We start from the raw sequence: 19,841 nt of genomic DNA, 5'->3' as shown, positions 1-19,841 counted from the left end.
CCACCTTTCAATTCAACCAGCAACATTAGATAGAATTATTACTATTATTATTTTGCTTCCTTCATAACATATGACTTTACCCTCTTTATGTCCCCATCTCAATCCTTAAAAAATCTGTCAGAAAATTAAATAAAGTAGTGATTTTAACAGTGGTATGAACTAGTTCTTGGGGCACGATCCACCAGCTGCATGTCATTACTAATGAGGGCCAATCTGGGAACTGAATGTCCAAGGAGGTCATGAATGTTTGTGACAGCCATTGTTGAGACTATAGGTCAATAATTCTCACACTACGCCAGGGCTTACCAGTGGGGATCACAATATTTTTAGGTGTTCTGAGGAGATAGAAACTTTAAAGTTTTCAGCACAAGTGCTTAATCAGGGAAGCCAATGTGAAGTTGAAATTTAAATAAAAAGTTTCTTGGCTCCACAATAGAGCTATGGTGGCACTGGAAACATCAAAGGAACACCCAAATGGTACACACAGACTCTTCCATGTCATGTCCTTCAAGGGGCCACCTACATGGTAGTTATAATGGCCCTAAATAGTATGTTGACTGACAAGCATTATTATTATCATCAGTATTATTTTATTACATTTATATCCCATCTCTTCTCGAAGGAGCACAAGGTGGTCTACATGGTTGTTTTCCCTCTCTCCATTTGATCCAACAGTATCCCTATCCCTGTGATGTAGGTTAGGGTGAGAGATGGTGACAAACTGATGGTCCCCCAGTGAATTTCACGGATCAATAGAGATTTGAACTCAGTTCTCTTATGTCCGATTTTGGTGCTTTGGCTCTCAAGTGAGGAGGTGTATGTGTAAATCTAGCAATACTTGCTTGCTGTGTAACAACACTTCCTCGTGTCCTTCACACACCTCCATTCTTTTGGTTTCTAAACAGCGCAGATGCATTACTGCTACTTGAGAAACCGACTTATCCCTCATATACCCAGTAGGTCACTGTGGTCTGTGGGAGCTTCTCCTGCAAGTTCTGAAGATATCAGATACCACTTATTTTATTTTTCTTACAGATTTTTGTTTTAGGAAAGACATGGGGACAAAAAGAGGCTAAAGTCATATATATCAAAGTCATAACTCGGAGCTGGGCTTTTAGTGTGGCTGCCCCTGTTCTGTGAAACAACATTCCTATCGAGATTCGACAGTCACCCACTACCTAGAGTTGCCATATTCCTCGGTTAGCAGGGTTTTACCTGGATTCTAGCCATGCTACCTGGTGCCCACTTAGCCAATTAGGTGGCCCAGATTCCCAGGTTTCATTTAAAAAACAGAAAAAGCAAGTCCCTAGCCCTTGTGGATCCAGAGATACAAGGCAAAATGTGGAGGCAGTTTTCTGCCCATTTTGTGAGAAATCAGCCTATTCCCACCTTCCATTGTTGTTAGCCAATGAGGGACACCACAGCTGTCAAGAATTTTAGCCTGCCTGCCTTCTGCGTATGCAGAATTGAGCAGTTTAGAAAACTGCACATGCTCGCTTGATCAACACATACAGCTCCACCCCTTACCCACAGACTTTCTGGTTGCATCAGCAAGGAGTAGTAGCCTTCCTCTCAATTGCCTCTGTGTCTCAGGGTATGTGTCTTGAGTGGGGAATGCAAAAGGAGGCTCTGCCTGCCATCATGGAGGATGGAATAAAGGGGCTTGATTCCACCAAAGCCTCTCTGTAGAAAAGACTGAGGTATTAGCATTTGCATTATTCGGCCTTACCTCCACCCTGTTAATTGGTGCTTACATCTGGGAGACCAGGATTCAAATCCCCATGTAGCCATGAAGCTCACTGGGTGACCTTGGACCAGTCACTGCCTCTCAGCCTCATGAAAACCTTATTCATAGGGTCGCCATAAGTCAGAATAGACTTGAAGACAGTACATTTACATTTTTTACCCAAGAAAAGTTGCGTTGGAATGCAGGCTCGTTCATCCTGTTTTCTGGCAGAGCCTCTGTTCAGCAATTCAGAAAAGGCTAAGAAGTATTTTTTTAAAATACATTTCCTTCTTCAAAATGACTGGCCGCATCTCACCACTAAAGATTACCCTGTTTCATTTCCTCCCCAGGGATTGATATGTGTGTGTGTGTATGTTTGCACACACACACACACACACACATGTATGTATATATACATACACACAGACTATAAATATTCAGTGCTTATTATTATGTGCCTTCAAGTTGATTATGACTTACAGGGATCCTATGAATCAGCGACCTCCAATAGCATCTGTTGTAAACCACCCTGTTCAGATCCTGTAAGTTCAGGTCTGTGGCTTTCTTTAAGGAATCAATCCATCTCGTTTGGTCTTCCTCTTTTTCTACTCCCTTCTGTTTTTCCCTGCATTATTGGCTTTTCTAGTGAATCATGTCTTCTCATTATATGTCCAAAGAATGATAACCTTAGTTTCAGCATTTTAGCTTCTAATGATAGTTCTAGTTTACTGTGTTCTAACACCCAATTATTTGTCTTTTTCGTGGTCCATGGTATCTGCAAAGCTCTCCTCTAGCACCACATTTCAAATGAGTTTTCTCTTATCCATGGTTTTCACTGTCCAACTTTCACATCCATACATAGAGATCGGGAATATCATGGTCTGAATGATCCTGACTTTAGTGTTCAGTGATTCATGTTTGCATTTGAGGACCTTTTCTAGTTCTCTCATAGTTACCCTCCCCAGTCCTAGCCTTCTTCTGATTTCTTGACTATTGTCTCCATTTTGGTTAATGACTGTGCCAAGGTATTGATAATCCTTGACAAGTTCAATGTCCTCATTGTCAACTTCAGAGTTACATAAATCTTCTGTTGTCATTACTGTAGTCTTCTTGACCTTCAGCTGTAGTCTTGCTTTTGTGCTTTCCTCTTTAACTTTCATCAGCATTCGTTTCAAATAATTACTGGTTTCTGCTAGTAGTATAGTATCGTCTGCATATCTTAAATTATTGATATTTCTCCCTCCAATTTTCACACCTCCTTCATCTTGGTCCAATCCCACTTTCTGTATGATATGCTCTGCATATAAACAAATAGGGTGATAAAATACACCCGTCTCACACCCTTTCCAATTGGGAACCAATCTGTTTCTCCATATTCTGTCCTTACGGTAGCCTCTTATCCGGAGTATAGGTTGCGCATCCGAACAATCAGATGCTGTGGCACCCCCATTTTTTTAAAGCAATCCGTAGTTTTTCATGATCTACACAATCAAAGGCTTTGCTGTAATCTATGAAGCACAGGGTGATTTTCTTCTGAAATTCCTTGGTCTGTTCCATTATCCAAAGTATGTTTGCGATATGATCTCTGGTGCCTCTTCCCGTTCTAAATCCAGCTTGGACGTCTGGCATTTCTCGCTCCATATACAGTAAGAGCCTTTGTTGTAGAATCTTGAGTATTACTTTACTTGCATGAGATCTTAAGATGATTGTTCAATAATTACCACATTCCCTGGGATCCCCTTTCTTTGGAATTGGGATGTATGTTGAATGCTTCCAGTCTATGGGCCATTGTTTTAATTTCCATATTTGTTGACCATTTTTTTGTCAAAATTTGGACAGATTCAATCTCGGTAATTTGTTGCAACTGTATTGGCATGCCATCTATTCCTGGTGATTTGTTTCTTCCAATATTTTAAGAGTAACTTCCACCTAAAATCTCTGGGTCTTCATCATACAGTTCCTCCATGAATGAATCTGTCATCTTTGCATCTCTTTTATAGAGTTCTTCAGTGTATTGCTTCCATCTTCCTTTTATTTTAACTCAGTCAGTCAATGTGTTCCCTTGTGGTTTACTATTTGCTTCCTATGTGATATATTTTGCTCTTGGTGCTACATGTCTGCCCCCTGGCAGTGCCTGAAATCCCTTATTCCTAATGCCCAATTAATAGAGGCAAGATTAGAATTTAGTGCTGTAGAATGCACTCAGCACATATTTAGAGGATCCATTGTCTTTATTACTATTGCACATATTCAAAGACCAATTCTTGTTTTTACAAGGACTGGGGAGAATTTCCTTTATTTAAAATTTGAAATGAAAATGATTGGTTTGTAGCTATCTTCTTTTATACAGCCAAATTTCAAACATTATATATTTTGCTATGGAAACCAGTTTGGGAACTTTTAGTTGAAAAGCAGTATATAAATATTTTTACTACTACTACTATTTTTGGCAGGACTCCATATATATTGTATACTCAAAATACTCTGAAGTTCAAGCAAACCTTGCTGCACACCAAGGTTCTGTTCTTTCCAGTGGCGTATTAAATACTCTAAAGATAGAATACATCATTCTTATTTACTTGCTGATCTTCAATTTACTCCTCAGCATAAGAATAACCTTGGTGTCTTCAGGTGTTTCAGACTTATGAAGGAGTATAGTCTAGTGTTGGAAAGGTTCCTATGACAGCACTGCTTGCTTTGAAGCTAATTAGATAAGATTGACTGAACTGATAATATTGAAATCTTGATTTCTATCTGTGTTACAGGGTGTAGCGTTCATTTCACATTTCCTAATTGTTGCTAAGACGACAACCTCTCGGCCACAATATTGCTTTTAATTGACTGTTTGTGTATTTTTATTGTTTTTGTAAGGTGCCCTGAGGACAGAATATAAATCTTCTAAATAAATACATATTCCAAAGTGTTGGAAACTAGAGTCTACGCATTTAAGGCTGAAAATGTAAGTTTTTTTAAAAAATTCCTCACATTCTCCCCCAGTTTTTGGTGGTAATTACTAGGCACAAAAACAAAACAACTAGGGAATGCAACCATGAATATGCTTATTTTGAATAATTATCAGACAATTTGCATAATTAGCAAATCATTTACATGATATGCAAATTAGCTTGCCCGGATTTTTAGAACTGGAATATGACAACCCTATCACTACCTGCACTTTCCAGAAGCCATTGAAGACATTTGTCCCATCAAGCCTCCCAGCTGGAGGAATAGGTCTCTGCCATGGGGGTCTACTTGCTATTTTTTATCCACTGCTATTTTTTGTATTGTTTTTAAACTGTTTTAGCTGTGTTATTGCATTTTGTACTTTGCCTTCAGACATGTGTGGAAGGTGATTAATAAATAGATGATGATGATGCAGAAGTGGAGCTTTCATTTGGAAGCCTTTCAAGAGGCCTCCTATATAGCTGCTATAAGATGGTGTCATCCACAAAGTATGAGAAACCCAAAGCAGTCCACAATATAAAACATTTAAGAAATTCTGTTCTAATTTTAAGATTTACTATACATGTCCTTCATAGCCACAGACTCAAAATAATAAATGAACTAAATTATATCTTAAGTTGGGAGAGTTGGCAGTTCAGTGGCACAAGCTGTTTTAGGGAAAAATAGAGACAAGGTCTCTGATGTTTGAAATACTCAGGCTTAAACTGATTACTTGCAATTTGTACAGCACTTTTCATTAAATGAACTGCTTTATAATTCTTTACTTAAAATATAATTATGTTAATAAAATATTTGTATCTTATAAAGCACCTTAAATTTCTTTTGTAAAGAACACTACAGAAATGTTTCTCTAATTGCTTTTCACTATTACTGAGCTAACATAATATTGATTAGCTTGGATAAAACATTAAGTATAGAGTACCCAGCATATGCTGGGGGGTAAAGAAAGGCCGGGGATGGAACTGGCAATCCCACCCCATATATATGGTCTGCCTAGTAAACGTCGCAAGACGTCACCCTAAGAGTCGGAAACGACTCGCACTACAAGTGCGGGGACACCTTTACCTTTACTTTTTACACTGAAGACTAGGCTGTTTGCTATTTCCCTTTTTATTTCTTAATATTTCATTGCTCATTTGGAATGCAATTTGTGGGTTATAAAATGTTTCACTAATACAAAAATTTGCAATAAGCTGAAAAAAACTATTAAATGTAGATGGTAACAACATATACAATGTAAATGCCCAAATTATTAAGATTTCTATACTTCAATATGTACTAGGGTTGCCAGGTTCTTGGCCTGAGACTGATTCTGTATCTTTAGGAGAAGAGAAAGTCAGCCAAGTGCAGGTGTTCTTGCAATTCTGTAATGAGAAAAACCATAAGGTGGAATTCTCCCTTTCCCCTGCACAACTTTTAAAGATACAGAAGACCTCTTGGTTGCCAGGCCCGGCCTCCAAGAGGTCTTCTGTATCTTTAAAAGTTGTGCAGGGGGGAGGGAGAATTCCACCTTGTGGTTTTTCCCATTACAGAGTTGCAAGAACACCTGCACTTGACTGAATTTTCTCTTCTCCTAAAGATACAGGAACAGTCTCAGGCCCTGAGCCTGGCAATCCTAATATGTACATAGGAATCAGGAAGGAGAAACTGATAGTTTTCATTAGGCTGATCACATGATCAATTGTGGGCCTTAAATTCAAACAGGTTCCCTTTCTTTTCTGTCAACTTGGTTTGAATCTGGATATGTTGAACTGCTCATTTAGCCAGGCTGCATGTCCCCACCCAAACCCAGATTGGCAGCTTATTCACAACAGTCAGTATGAAAAAAGATTATCACAGGCTTGCCAACAATCTAGGCTAGGATGGGGAATTGCATCCAGCCTTCCTTACCCCATACCCTATGGACCAACCTTTGATAGGTGGGTGGGGTCACCCACCTGTCAATCACCTGACAACATTATGATGTCAGATGACAATTTAAATGGGGGTCACCTCTGAAGTCAATTTACAAGTCGTTTCAATACAAACTGCTTGTAAAGGGACTTCAAAGTGATGCCTCTCAATGCTCATTGGCTGATTAGCAGAGTTTGGTACACTGGCAGGAGTACTGGATTGGCTATGTTGGTGTGCCCATGCAGCCCTGACTTTACTGTTGCCCTGCCCCACCTCTATCCTATAAGCAGCAATGATGATGCTGGCAGGAGGGCAATAACATGACATTGGTCCAGCCGCACCAGATTTCTTCGCTCTCCTTATTCAGCATTTTATGTTGGCTGCATGTCAGGTTCAAACTTGAGCTTCTAGCTCAAGTCCCTGGCAGCAAGGACCCTGAACTGGAAGGCCCAGATTTCATCGCAGTATGGCCCTGGTAGTTTAAGTAGGCAGTGAATATATAAATAAGTATAAGGAAATGCTTTTGAAAGGGTTGTTCCTACAATACCTTGTTTTCAATAACAGAAATGATCCGTGTATCACTTTTATACGTGTGAATAATTATATTTTCACTGATATCCATTGGCTTAGCTTCTCCTTTATTAACCACACTCATACAAATGGCAGTCTTAAGTTGCTCACCACCTGTTTCTAAACAAACAGGTTGAATCCTGGGTTTGCACTTTTCTGCATAGATGTGAATGGAAAAAGGACACGCCTATAGAGAGAGAGGAAAAAAATTGTTATGTCTATAATTGTAGCATTGTTGCTTATTAATTACCTACTGCTTTTCAATATCGTTGTCTGTTATTTCAACATATCATTTACAAATTTGTTGATCTAATCCAGGAATGGGGAACCTTTAGACCTCCAGATGTTGCTGAACTACAACTCCCATCAGCCTTGGCAAGCAAGGCCCATGACCAGGGATGGTAGGAGTTCTAATCCAGCAACATCTGGAGGGCCAAAGATTCTCCACACAGGATTTAATAAGTGAAACTGAATACAGATTTTTTGGGGAGGGGAATCTGAAAGTGATCTTTGAGCTGTTTTATCTGATGTCCCAAAACTGGAAGATAGTTACAACAACTGGTATAAAAAGCCTCAAATGCTCCTCCTTCTTCCCTGATTAGTATAAAGTATGGTTGTGACAATGATAAATAATGCTCTACCAGTTAATGCTACTAAGGGAGGAGACTGCTAAGCTCTCCTGATGACTAAAATGACTGAGACCTTTGTCTCATTTCCGAGTTACAACTTGAACCTGCTTATCCTATAAGGCTATGACCAATATCTAAGGAGGTGACATATGCACACAGAAGAAAACTGCAGATATCCTGAGCTTCATTTTTTTGCTTCAGCTGAACAGCTGCTTGTCTCTTTGGAAGATGGAACTGCTGCAGAAAAAAATCACCACCAAAATGCCAGCAGCATAAGTGCACAACACTATTTTTGGATTCCATCCCATGTTGCCAACTTCATTGGTCCCTTTTTCCCATTGGGCTGGAGAAAGTATTGATACTTTCCCTTTGAATAATGCATGTGATACTTCTATTTCGGATATCTGATATAAAAGATACATAATATTCCAATGATTTGTTCAAAGACGTGCAAAGCCTGAAGTGCAGTTACATTTTAACAGTCTAAATGGTTCACTGGATCAAATTAAGATCAGCTTAAACAATCCAGAAATAATATTACTGTATAAATGAACTTTGTGGCTACTTTTTTTCTTGCCTAACATTTATCATACCTCAGTCAATTCCAATGCTTTATTGTAGCCCATTGACTGCAAAGTCATCCAGAGGCCACTAAGATCGCCGCTTTGTTCACTGGCTTCCATGAGATTCAGATCCATAAATCCCTGTCTTGTGAGCTCATTGTTCTTCATATCAAAATTCTCTTTTTAATAAGAAAACATAAGACATTTATGTCCACAAGCCCAAACAGAAAAGTGTCCCTATAAACAAACAAACAAATATTGGATTCCAACCCTTGGCCCTTCCCATTCCTCCCTTTTGTTGTTTGTCACCCTTGCACCTCTCTTCCTTCATCTTCTGCCATTTCAAAATTTAGACTCTAAGCTCCTCGAGGCAGGCCTCTGTCTTTCTGATTTGTGAAACTCTGTGAAGAACCTGTGCCTTGACGGCAGGCCTCCTTTTTTTAACTACTTTTTTTGAAGATTTTTGCACAGTTTGCAACTGGTGCAACATACAGTTGGTGGAGCAAACAAAATACGAGACATCTCTATTTTGAGAGCATAAGATAATATAATTAACATGTGGCCCTGTTAATATTATTGGACTCCAACTCCCATCATCCCCAGCTATCATGGCAATAGACAGGGATGGTGGGAGTTGTAGTTCAGCAACTTCAGAAGGCCACAGGTTCCCAAGACCTGGTACATATGATAGTAATTCCATAACGGTGGCAAGATTTGATCTGGCATCAGGCTTCAGAAATTTTATTATGAAATGTATACATAAAAAGTTAAACCTTTTAAAAATGTACAATGAATGGTAAGATTTATGTGTTCCAGACCAGGACCCCTGAGAATCCAGTTTATTTTTATGGTTTGGCTGAAGAAAAACTTTCAGTGTGCAAGAAATTACAAATTAAAACAAGTTTCTCCTGAAATTATTTGAGGTAGTAGATGGAGTTTTACGAAAAAACTATTTTCTCAAAATCCTACCTCATTCCAAGATTAAGACGGCAATCCTGTGCAAATTTACCGGGAGTGAAGGGAGCAGAAAATTAAATGCAGCAAGAGAACAAGGACAGTAAGCAATAGCAAAACATGACACAGCAGAAAAACATTTCACCCACATATATCATTGAACTTAAGATATCAGCTAGGCAAGAGAGCTCCAGAAGAATAAGCAGTTCTATATGCTCCTATTTATCTGGAACAACCCCTGTTTTCCAGTACCTGTCCATAATATATCACTGTCCCTATTTTGTCCTTGTTTTCCTCTTTTGTGGGTATCTTGTTAAAATTCATAGTGTTAGTGGCTTGTGTTGTCTGTCCTACTTCAGGGTTCAGTTACCCTCCCAGAGTCTCAAGAACTCTTGGAATAGTGAGCAGATGCTAATCTCTAATGAAAGCATGATGGCACCATGCAGTATGCAAACCACCAATTAATGTACTGCAGCTGCACAGATAGATTTCAAACAAGTTCTAAATCATTGTGGGATAATGATGTTTATTCTAAAAAAAAAAGGTATTTGTGTTGGTCCCCAAGAAAAAATCCACAATAGGGTAATGCCTTTATTGAAATGGACTGCCTTCAAGTCTATCCTGACTTATGGCTACCCTATGAATAGGGTTTTCATGGTAAGCGGTATCCAGAGGGGGTTTACCATTGCCTCCCTCTGAGGCTAGTCCTCCCCAGCTGGCTAGGGCCTGCTCAGCTTGCCACAGCTGCACAAGCCAGCCCCCTCCTTGTTCACAAGTGCCAGCTGGAGGGCAACTGGGCTCCTTGGGACTATGCAGCTTGCCCATGGCTGCACAGGTGGCAGGGCACGTAACCCCTGAGCCACTCACTGTGGGGGTGATCTTTAGCTGGCCCTTGACACTCAGGAGACACAAGCGGGGATTTGAACTCCCAGACTCTGGACTCCCAGCCAGGCTCTCCTACCCACTGTGCTATACCAGCTGTGGTATAGACCAACCAAAATGTCATAAAATAATGTGCAAGCTTTTATGTTCACCAGAACTCTTTATCAGACTAGATGTTACTCAAGTGAAGTGGGGGAAGCTGGCTTTGTATTACAGATTCTTCTAGGTGATATGCAGGTGCCAAATCACACTTGCAATTGTAATGCTGGGATGAAGAAACAGAATGTCCTAGCTTGCACATCATGGTAAACCATAGTTAATGGCTTACCATGAAGGCGCTTATTTGTGCTCTTTATCTGTGCCCAACTAGTATGCAGAGGAAACAAACTTTGCTCCTTGGTTAGCACTATGTTCAAATCAAAGATTAACTATGGGTTATCTTGATGTGCGAATGAGGCTAATGGCTAATCCCATTTTTGAAAATATAAAATCCAGAAGTAATTGAGATCTCTTTAGCAAAAAGAATAAACAACATTCTGGCTTTTAAATCAGTGGAAGATAGGGTATTACAATGTAAATGAATATAGTATACAGAAGATGGCTACAGCCTTCTGCAGTGTGTAACAGTGGAGGGAATCCCAGACAGTGATCCTTGATATGGGAATGTTAGAAGAATGGCCGTTTTTATCTATGAAATGTAGAGGGTAAACAATACGTTTTCATTACTGAGAGGGGATAGAACAGTTTATGTTAAGGATACTATGAGGTCCTATCTTAGACATAAAAATAGGTTAATTTTTGAAAAGTAATACGCTTCCAATAATATTCACATCTCATTCTTGCTAGAAAACCCTAATGAAGTGTTTTAGCGTCAACAAGCAAATACAACACTAAAATTATGTTATGGCACAGAACTTTAAAAAATGGATTTCTCATCTTCATTACAATGCTAAATCTTCACTATGTATTAAAAAGAGATTACCAATCTGAGGGTTCAGGTACTATTATAAACTACTTGAACTTTGTTCCCAAGATTTATGATGTTCATCTGAACCCTTCAGTTGATTAACTGCCAAGTAATCCATTCACAGATTTGCTGTGGCTTCCTTTTGGCATGCACACTAATGTATTCCAAGTATTGTTACTCCGTTTGTTCCAGAAAATGCAAAACTAAGGAGGAAGGGATATATGTTCTCTCACTGTCTGCCTCCTGCTCTCAAATATATAAACAACAAATGTACAACATGCAAAGCCAAAGCTGAAAACTTTATGTCTTCCCAAGAGTTTGGAAATGGCCAATGGATTTTTATAAATTTGGCCCCCAAATTCTGGAATGATCTCCTTGACGAGGTGTGCCTGGTGCCAACACTGTTATCTTTTCGGCGCCAGGTCAAAACTTTCCTCTTCTCCCAGGCATTTTAGCATGTGTTTTTAAATTGCTTTTTTAAAAATGTGTTTTTTAAAAATTTTATATTTGTTTTTAATTGTTGTAAACTGCCCAGAGAGCTTATGGGGCGGTATATAAATGCAACAACAACAACAACAATAATAATTCCCCCATTTGAACAGCAGATCTCCATGCCATATCACAAACAGCTTTTGAAACTCCCTTCAGTTTCAACTGCCCTTGGGCATATGGAATTAGTGACACGGTCCTTTGGATTGAAGCTATTATATAAAGACTGTCTGCATTTGTGCTCCTTAATGAAAACGTAAATATAAAGATTTTACAGAGTAATATGGAACAAGATCTGTCAAATGTTGAATATTTTTGCCAGAATTAACAAAGCACTGCAGCCTTACAAATGCCTATTTATACTAATAACGAAGATTTCCATAATCATTAATGAATTTACCTTTATAACATCCATCTTCAAGAGAATTTATTCTTAGGATGTGTCATAATTTGTGATACTGAAGGTTAAAGCAGAAGTGACAAAAATTGTACTACATCTACAGAATATGAGTGGTATTCAACAAAAGAGTTTTGCTAGTAAAAGGGTTAGCCCCAGTGCAACAGTATTTCCCTCCTCCTCCTCCCTCTGTGTGTATCCTGTGCCACCCCTAAATCTGCTTCAGAGGGTTGGGAAAATACCCAGAACAGATTTAGAGGGTGTGGGGGGAGAGGAAGAGGAAAGGCGGCAAAAAGGTTCATTGTGCAAGGAGAAATCTTTGCACCAATGGAACGTTCACCTTAGCGCTATGTTGAAAACAAGGTTATGCTGTATGTTTAAAGTCGCAGAAGGCATAAATGGTCATAGTTTGCAGAATGTAGTTACAATCTAAAAATTCAAAACTGGTAACACATAGAGCTCTGCATGAGCAAGGGCTAATGCAATTCTCTTCCATGTAAATAAATGCAATTTCTCCCATGCATGAAGTCATTGTGTACTTCCAAACACTAAAGAGAATGGGATGGCATGCTTTTGTGCACAGATACTGAACTGGGGCAGATACAGTTTTACCTGTGGTTATGTGAATCTTCAGAAGTAATATTTACAATGAAATATATCTAAACAGTAAAACATTTCTGTGGAGGAGAATGTCTAGTGTTTGGAAACGTCCCCCCCCCCTTTTCATTTTGAAAGGTTACATGAATTCTCATTTTAGCGTGGAAACTCTGTCTGTATATAAATCCAGACGTAATTAAAAATAAAATAAAATAAGTTTTTCACAAGTATACAAAACAATGCAGGAAGAGGGACGGAAAGTCTTTTACTGAAGTAATAGACATTAACCAATTGGTGCCTGCGACACAAAACCATATTCCTACAGAGCCTGGTGGAGCAACGGATGTGGCTCTTACCTTTGTACAGTAAACTACATTCCAGCCATGCAAAAGTCTGAGGTTTACACACACACACCATCCACATAAGCAAGAGGCATTTTCTCAGTTCAAGCCAAGTAAAAGCACTTGGGGCTTAGGGGGTGCAAAACAATGCCAGTCAGGGGGTGTGGCTTGGGGAAGAATCCCAAGAGCCAGACAGAGAAGCCTGCGACGCCTGAGCTTCCCTATCCCTATTCCAGACCATAAAAAATGTGTGTGTGTGTGTGCATCCGGGGGAGGGGAGATATCACATGTTCCCATTAACAAAATATTGCTGCTTGAATGCTGAGAAAAGGAAAAGGAAACAATACCTTAGGGCAAAAACGTTTGGATCTCCTGCAACAAATGAATAACAACTGTACCTGTACATTTACTGTGCAATAAAAGGACCGTCTGGAATGCCCCCCCCCCCACACACAATTGGCATGATAGAACCTGCAAGAGTAGAAGCCATGAGGAGATAAAGCAGTGCAGGGTTTGCCTTTTTTTGTTATTCTTCAACATAACCCCCTATTAGGGACGCCTGACAGTCTGACCTCAGGCAATAGCAAAATAAAGGAAAAGGAAATGGAGGAACTAGAAGAGAGATTGAAAATGACAGCCAAGGGACTGAAGGAGCTTTGATATTATAGAGATGCAAGCTAAAAAAAAAAAAGGAAAGGAAAACAAATGAATTTATTAATTAATTAATTTGTTACTGGCCCTACGCATGTGTTGGGGCACACTCTGGACTTGATTTTTGCCACTGGATTAGGGGATGGTGATCTGAGAGTGAGGGATTTTTCATCTATTCCTTTGTCATGGTCAGATCACCGCCTATTAAGGTTTAGACTTACACTGTTTTCTCCCCTCTGCAAGGGTGGAGGACCAATTAAGATGGTCCGTCCCCGGAGACTAATGAATCCTGAGGGTTTTCTGATGGCTCTAGGGAATTTTCCGGCTGATAGAATTGACGGTCCTGTCGAAACCCTGGCCATGCTGTGGAATACGGAAATGGCCCGGGCAGTTGACACGATCGCCCCGGTGCGCCCTCTCCATTGCAGAGCTCAATTGGCTCCCTGGTTTACTCCGGAGCTAAGAGTGATGAAGCAAGAAAGGAGACGGCTTGAGTGCAAATGGAGGCGAACTCCCGACGGCTGTAATCATGCACTTGTGAAGCTCTCTACCAAACTCTATGTGAAGGCAGTGAGAGCAGCAAAGAAGCAATACTTTGCTGTCTCTATTCAGTCATCCCTTAACCGCCCAGCGGAACTTTATAAAGTTGTCCGGGGACTTTTACACTCTGGTCCCCAGGACGCAATAACATCATCAATTGCCCGCTGTAATGAGTTTGCGCGACACTTTCGTGATAAGATCATGAACATCCGCCGGGACCTTGACTCCATTATTGTAGCAGTTGATCCTAATGAGGTATCCAGAGCACAGTCTTGTCCTGTTTTATTGGATGAGTTTCAGTTGGTACAGCTCGAGGATGTGGACAAGGTGCTTGGACAGGTGCGGGCGACCACTTCTGCTCTGGATCCTTGCCCCTCATGGCTAATAAAAGCTAGCAGGAATGGAACAGCCGGCTGGGCCAAGGAGGTGATTAATGCCTCTTTACGAGAGGGAGTGGTCCCACCCTGCCTGAAACAGGCGGTGGTGAGACCGCTCCTAAAAAAATCCTCCTTGGACCCTGATAATTTGGACAACTATAGGCCAGTAGCAAATGTCCCATTCCTGGGCAAGGTTCTAGAGCGTGTGGTCGCTCGCCAACTCCAGGCTCTCTTGGATGAAACTGATTATCTAGACCCATTTCAATCGGGCTTTCGGCCGGGGTTTGGTACAGAAACGGCCTTGGTCGCCCTGTATGATGACCTCTGTCGGGAGAAAGACAGAGGGAGTGTAACTCTGTTGGTTCTCCTTGATCTCTCAGCGGCGTTTGATACCATCGACCATGGTATCCTTCTGGAGCGACTTACAGATTTAGGAGTGGGAGGCACTGCTTGGCGGTGGCTCTGCTCCTATCTCGGGAATCGTCTCCAGAAGGTGATGCTGGGGGAACATTACTCGAGTCCCTGGGTACTCCAATATGGGGTCCCGCAGGGTTCAGTTCTGTCCCCCATGCTTTTTAATATCTATATGAAGCCGCTGGGTGAGGTCATCAGGAGTTTTGGAGTGCGTTTCCAGCAATATGCTGATGATACGCAGCTCTACTACTCCTTTTCATCTTCCTCAGGTGAGGCTGTTGATGTACTAGACCGCTGCCTGGCCGCGATAATGGGCTGGATGAGAGCTAATAAACTGAAACTCAATCCTAACAAGACTGAGATGCTGTTGGTGGGAGGACCCTCTGCCCAGATGGTTGATGTTCGACCTGTCCTAGATGGGGTTACACTCCCCCTAAAGGAACAGGTACGTAGTTTGGGGGTCTTATTAGATCCGCTCCTGTCACTTAGCCTCGGTGGCACGGAATGCATTCTACCAGCTCCGGCTGGTAGCCCAACTACGACCCTATTTGAGCAAGGAGCATCTTGCCTCAGTTATCCATGCTATGGTAACCTCTAGATTGGACTACTGTAATGCACTCTACGTGGGGCTACCTATGAAGACGGTTCGGAAACTTCAGCTAGTGCAAAATGCTGCGGCCAGAGTTCTCACTGGGACAAAGAAATTTGACCATATAACACCTGTCCTGGCGCAGCTGCACTGGCTACCGATATGTTTCCGGGCCAGATTCAAAGTGTTGGTTCTTACCTATAAAGCCCTAAACGGCATCGGACCGCAATACCTGATGGAGCGCCTCTCTCGCTATGTACCTAACCGTTCACTACGCTCGACGTCGAAGGCCCTTCTCCGGGTCCCAACCCATAAAGAGGCCCGGAGATCAACAACTAGATCTAGGGCCTTCTCGGTGGTGGCCCCTGAACTATGGAATGCCCTCCCAGACGAGATACGCCTGGCGCCTTCTCTGTTATCTTTTCGGCGCCAGGTAAAAACTTACCTTTTCGCCCAGGCTTTTTAAATTTTGTAAATTTTTAAATATTTTAATTTAACATTTTAAACTTAATATGATCTTAATTTAGATCTCAATGGCAATTTTATTAATGTTTTATAATTGTACTATATATATATATTTTTTCCACACTTGCTCATATTTTAATTGTGATTTTATTTGTTGTACACCGCCCTGAGAGCTTTCTGCTATAGGGCGGTCTAGAAATGTAATTAAATAAATAAATAAAATAAATAAATAATAGAAGTAGTAACAGTACAAAGCAATAGGGAAGAAAAGATGACAAAGCACTATCTGTCACACACAGCATAAGATCCTGAGCTGTATGGTATAATTTAATTAGAAAAATAATGTTGCATATAAACACACTCAAATTACATTAACAATTTACTGAAACTTAAATTGTATATTTTGTGTTTTCTTCCTTCCATGTAGCCGCATATTAATGAAGTGTGAATCTATGTAATCAGCATTTCTATTTAATCATATGATTATCTGAATAATGTTTTAATATTCCCCAAAGGCATTCAGATAAATGAGGCTGCACTTGGACATGGAGAGGTTAAATTTGCATATAGATAATTTCAATGTTACCTTTGCATATGGCCCAAGCGTCTTCATCACACTTTTCTCCACTAGTTCTCATTTCAAAGAAGTTGTATTCTTCCAGGCTGAGAAAGCCATTCCCATCCAAATCAATCATTTCAAATATTTCTGATAAGACTGCTCTGAAAGGTTGAAGAGATACAGGAGTTGAACAGATTGCCTGCTTCCTCCATTTCATACCTTGGATTCATCAGTTCACTTCACAAGATTGTTTTTTTGGGGAGACAGTTTTTTCAGCAACATAATATTTTCGTTAAAATATGAAGAATCTAAACATTCATAAAATCTGGCCTGTCTTACCGCAACTCCTTGGTAACTGCAAAGTTTCCATCTCCATTTCTGTGCACAAGTTTGGCTTCTCTAATTTGCTTTTTTGCTTTTCTGAATTTACAGCTGGTAGTGAAAGGAATTACCCAATAGGCACCAGCTTCAAGTTCCCCTCTCCAACCAAAAGTCTACAACAAACAAAAAGATAGATGTGGGATGTCCTAGATTTCTGATACCACCATCATTATTTATATTCACACAAGTATTTGAGGAGTTCAGATACCGTAAACTTTCCACACACATTTGATAGAAAGATTGTAAAAAACTCCCACAGGTAATAAACTAAGAGCCAATGAACTGGGTGTTGGGCTGAGAATTGGGAAGCCAGTGCTCAAACCCTCACACTGAGTTGATTCATCCTTTATGAGGCAGCCTGGGTCCACCAGTATGTGCTGTAATAAACGTGTAAAATTTGGAGGAGAGTTGTGCATTCCTAAATACGCTAGAGTACAGTGGACTGGAATCCCTACTATTCTTGTTGAATTATTCTCCGTAGTCCATCTCCTCATGGCTTGAAAGTCACAGAATTTTAGGCATTTCATAATCAAAACAAGTATGTGCCCAAACCAAATTTATATTTAAGATATTCCAGCAAGCAATGATCCAGTACCACTGGTGTGATACAACATTGCTTAATAATGGTTCTATGGATAGCTTTTCTGCAGAAAATACAGCCATGCTGTAGTATGCAACTTAAAATATAAAATCAAGGTGATGAATGCTTCAGCACTGAGTTTGTGCAGCAAGGGAATGCACAACTGACAGAAAAAATAAGTTGTTCAATAAGTTGTCCTAAAATATAGGCCATTGCAGGTAATCATTTCAGTTCCGGGGTACACAGTGGCCTAGTTCACATGTGAAATTAAACCACAGTTTAAAACAAACTTTGGTATAATGTGAACAAGCAGAGTGCTGATAATATGCTGCTCAAAAGCTCCCATGGTACTCTTTCCCACTCCTGCCATGCCATGGATGAAACAAGCCAGAATCTGGCTTGTTGTGTTGTCCGAGCTCAGGCTCATGGTTTGCTTCTCTCCAAACAAACCATGAGCGATAACCATGGTTTACCGCTTGTGGTTGGTTTCGAAAGAAACAAACCACGAACCCAGCTTTGGATGACATGACAAACTAGTCTCTGGCTTGTTTGGTCTGTAGCGCGGCAGGAGAGGGGGAGGAGTGCTATGGGAACCTTTGAGCAGGTGCACGAGCACAGTGTTTATTCACATTAAACATTTGTTTTAAACTATGGTTTAATGTGACTTGCAAACGGAGCCAGTGAAGAAGAGCATACTACCACCAAAACAATACCTTTGAACTAGGGGTGCCATCTCCTCGCTTTACTCACCAACCCGCCTACCATCATCAAAGACCCCTCCTCACTCCTCCATGGGTTGCCAGAGCTCCCCCCATGGTCACCTAATCTGCAACCCGGCCTCCCACTCAGCCACTGAGCTGCTGCTGGTACCACTGGCCTCATACACAAGCTGCAGCTGCTGCCTGCTTACCTAGTAAGCCGGCACAGCCAAGCTGCTGCTTCTGCCACCATCACCAGCCTCTCCTGCCTGGCCTCTTGCCCGGGTTGCAGCCGCCGTCATCAGCCTCTCCCACCTGGTCTCTCCTGCCCTCACTTGCCTAGGCTGCAGCCACCACTAACCTCTCTCAGCCTCTTCCACCTGGACTGCAGCTACTGCCAGCCTCACCTGCCCAGCCTCTCCCTTTCTTGTCCGGGCTGCAGCCGCGGCCACCACGTAGCTCACCAGGCAAGCTGTCTTAACTGCCGCATCCCCCAATGTCACACTGTGTGACATCATAATGGCATAACAGTTTATATATTTCTTCCTATATAATAACAAGGTAATATACAACTTCAAAAAAAGTGTGATTATGGAGTTTCTCACCAATTTACATTTTTTAAACATTGGGGCAAATAGAGCTAATTTTCAGTGGGAAAATGATGTGTGGATTTGGGATTAAACACTCTATACTCCAGCAGTCCTTATACTCCTGCAGTTGTGTTTGTTTGTTTTTACAAAGGAAGGTGGCCAATCCAAATATGTTTTTGAATCATGTCCTTAAAGTCAAATCTAGTTTGACCTTGAAAAAAAGGAATATTTACACAACCCCATTCTACATGGCAATCAACATAGCAAAGAAATGTGCTATGTAGACTGAAGCGGAAGAACGGCATTATCTCAGGTACACCAAATATGGGGAATATTCCAATGCCCTTCAAAAGAAATGCCAACTTGAGGGAAGACTATGCACTAGAAATGAGTAAAAATTGTAAATTTACTGTAGGACAAATGGATTGCACAGAAAAGGTCTTTTTTAATGATAGGAGACAATCAATGTATTATTTTGTATTATTTTGGATGGACTCTCTGGCATATGGCGAAAGAAAAGTAATTAAAAACTCCAATTTATCTTACAGTGTTTCTACTACACTCTCCTGAGTACAGTTTCGAAATTAAAATAAAAAACCCCAGGCTTATTAAAGCCAGACTTTTGTATTGTGAAGGAAATCAATACTCGTCTCAGGTCTAACCCACGTAAGTAACTTTTAAAAGGGATTCTTCAGATTTTGGCTTTAATCTTCTGTTCACTGGGGGGAAATCTGAACAGTATAGAATTAAAATTAATTGTTACGTATATTATTACATTACCGTGACTACTTTGCTGGTGATTTAGTCATCTCAAAAGAAAGGAAAAAAAAGACTTGTCAAATAAGTTATGTCCCATATTTCAGTCTGGTATCTGTTGGTCAGTGAAGCAGGCTGTGAGACTCACAGACAGGGTTTTTTGCAAAGAGAGTGAAACCTGAAGCAGAAGGGTTAAGCTGTGAGAACAGAGCGCCAGGTTTGCCAAGGTCAGTAGCTGGCTGGGAAGCCTGATAAGGTGGGATGCTTGG

The 19,841-nt window shown here is 40.7% G+C and overlaps 1 protein-coding gene across 4 annotated transcripts in view; it reads right to left on the bottom strand.

The window, feature by feature from the left end:
• EFCAB7 (EF-hand calcium binding domain 7) overlaps positions 1–19,841 on the bottom strand; it is a 62,121-nt gene that overhangs the window by 7,263 nt on the left and 35,017 nt on the right. For 3 of the 4 annotated variants that reach the window (XM_061633294.1, XM_061633295.1, XM_061633296.1), the window contains exons 9-12: positions 16,907–17,061; positions 16,595–16,728; positions 8,376–8,524; positions 7,131–7,340 (exon numbers count right to left, since the gene is read on the bottom strand). In XM_061633294.1, the coding sequence (XP_061489278.1) occupies positions 7,131–7,340; positions 8,376–8,524; positions 16,595–16,728; positions 16,907–17,061 (648 nt within the window). Of the gene's footprint in view, positions 1–7,058; positions 7,341–8,375; positions 8,525–16,594; positions 16,729–16,906; positions 17,062–19,841 lie in introns of those variants that run through there. The other variant, XM_061633297.1, reaches the window with a different exon arrangement.

This window comes from Rhineura floridana, chromosome 6 (assembly GCF_030035675.1).
Source record: "Rhineura floridana isolate rRhiFlo1 chromosome 6, rRhiFlo1.hap2, whole genome shotgun sequence".
NCBI lineage: Eukaryota > Metazoa > Chordata > Lepidosauria > Squamata > Rhineuridae > Rhineura > Rhineura floridana.
Note: the sequence above shows the minus strand (reverse complement) of the source record. Positions and strands in the feature narration are given on the sequence as shown.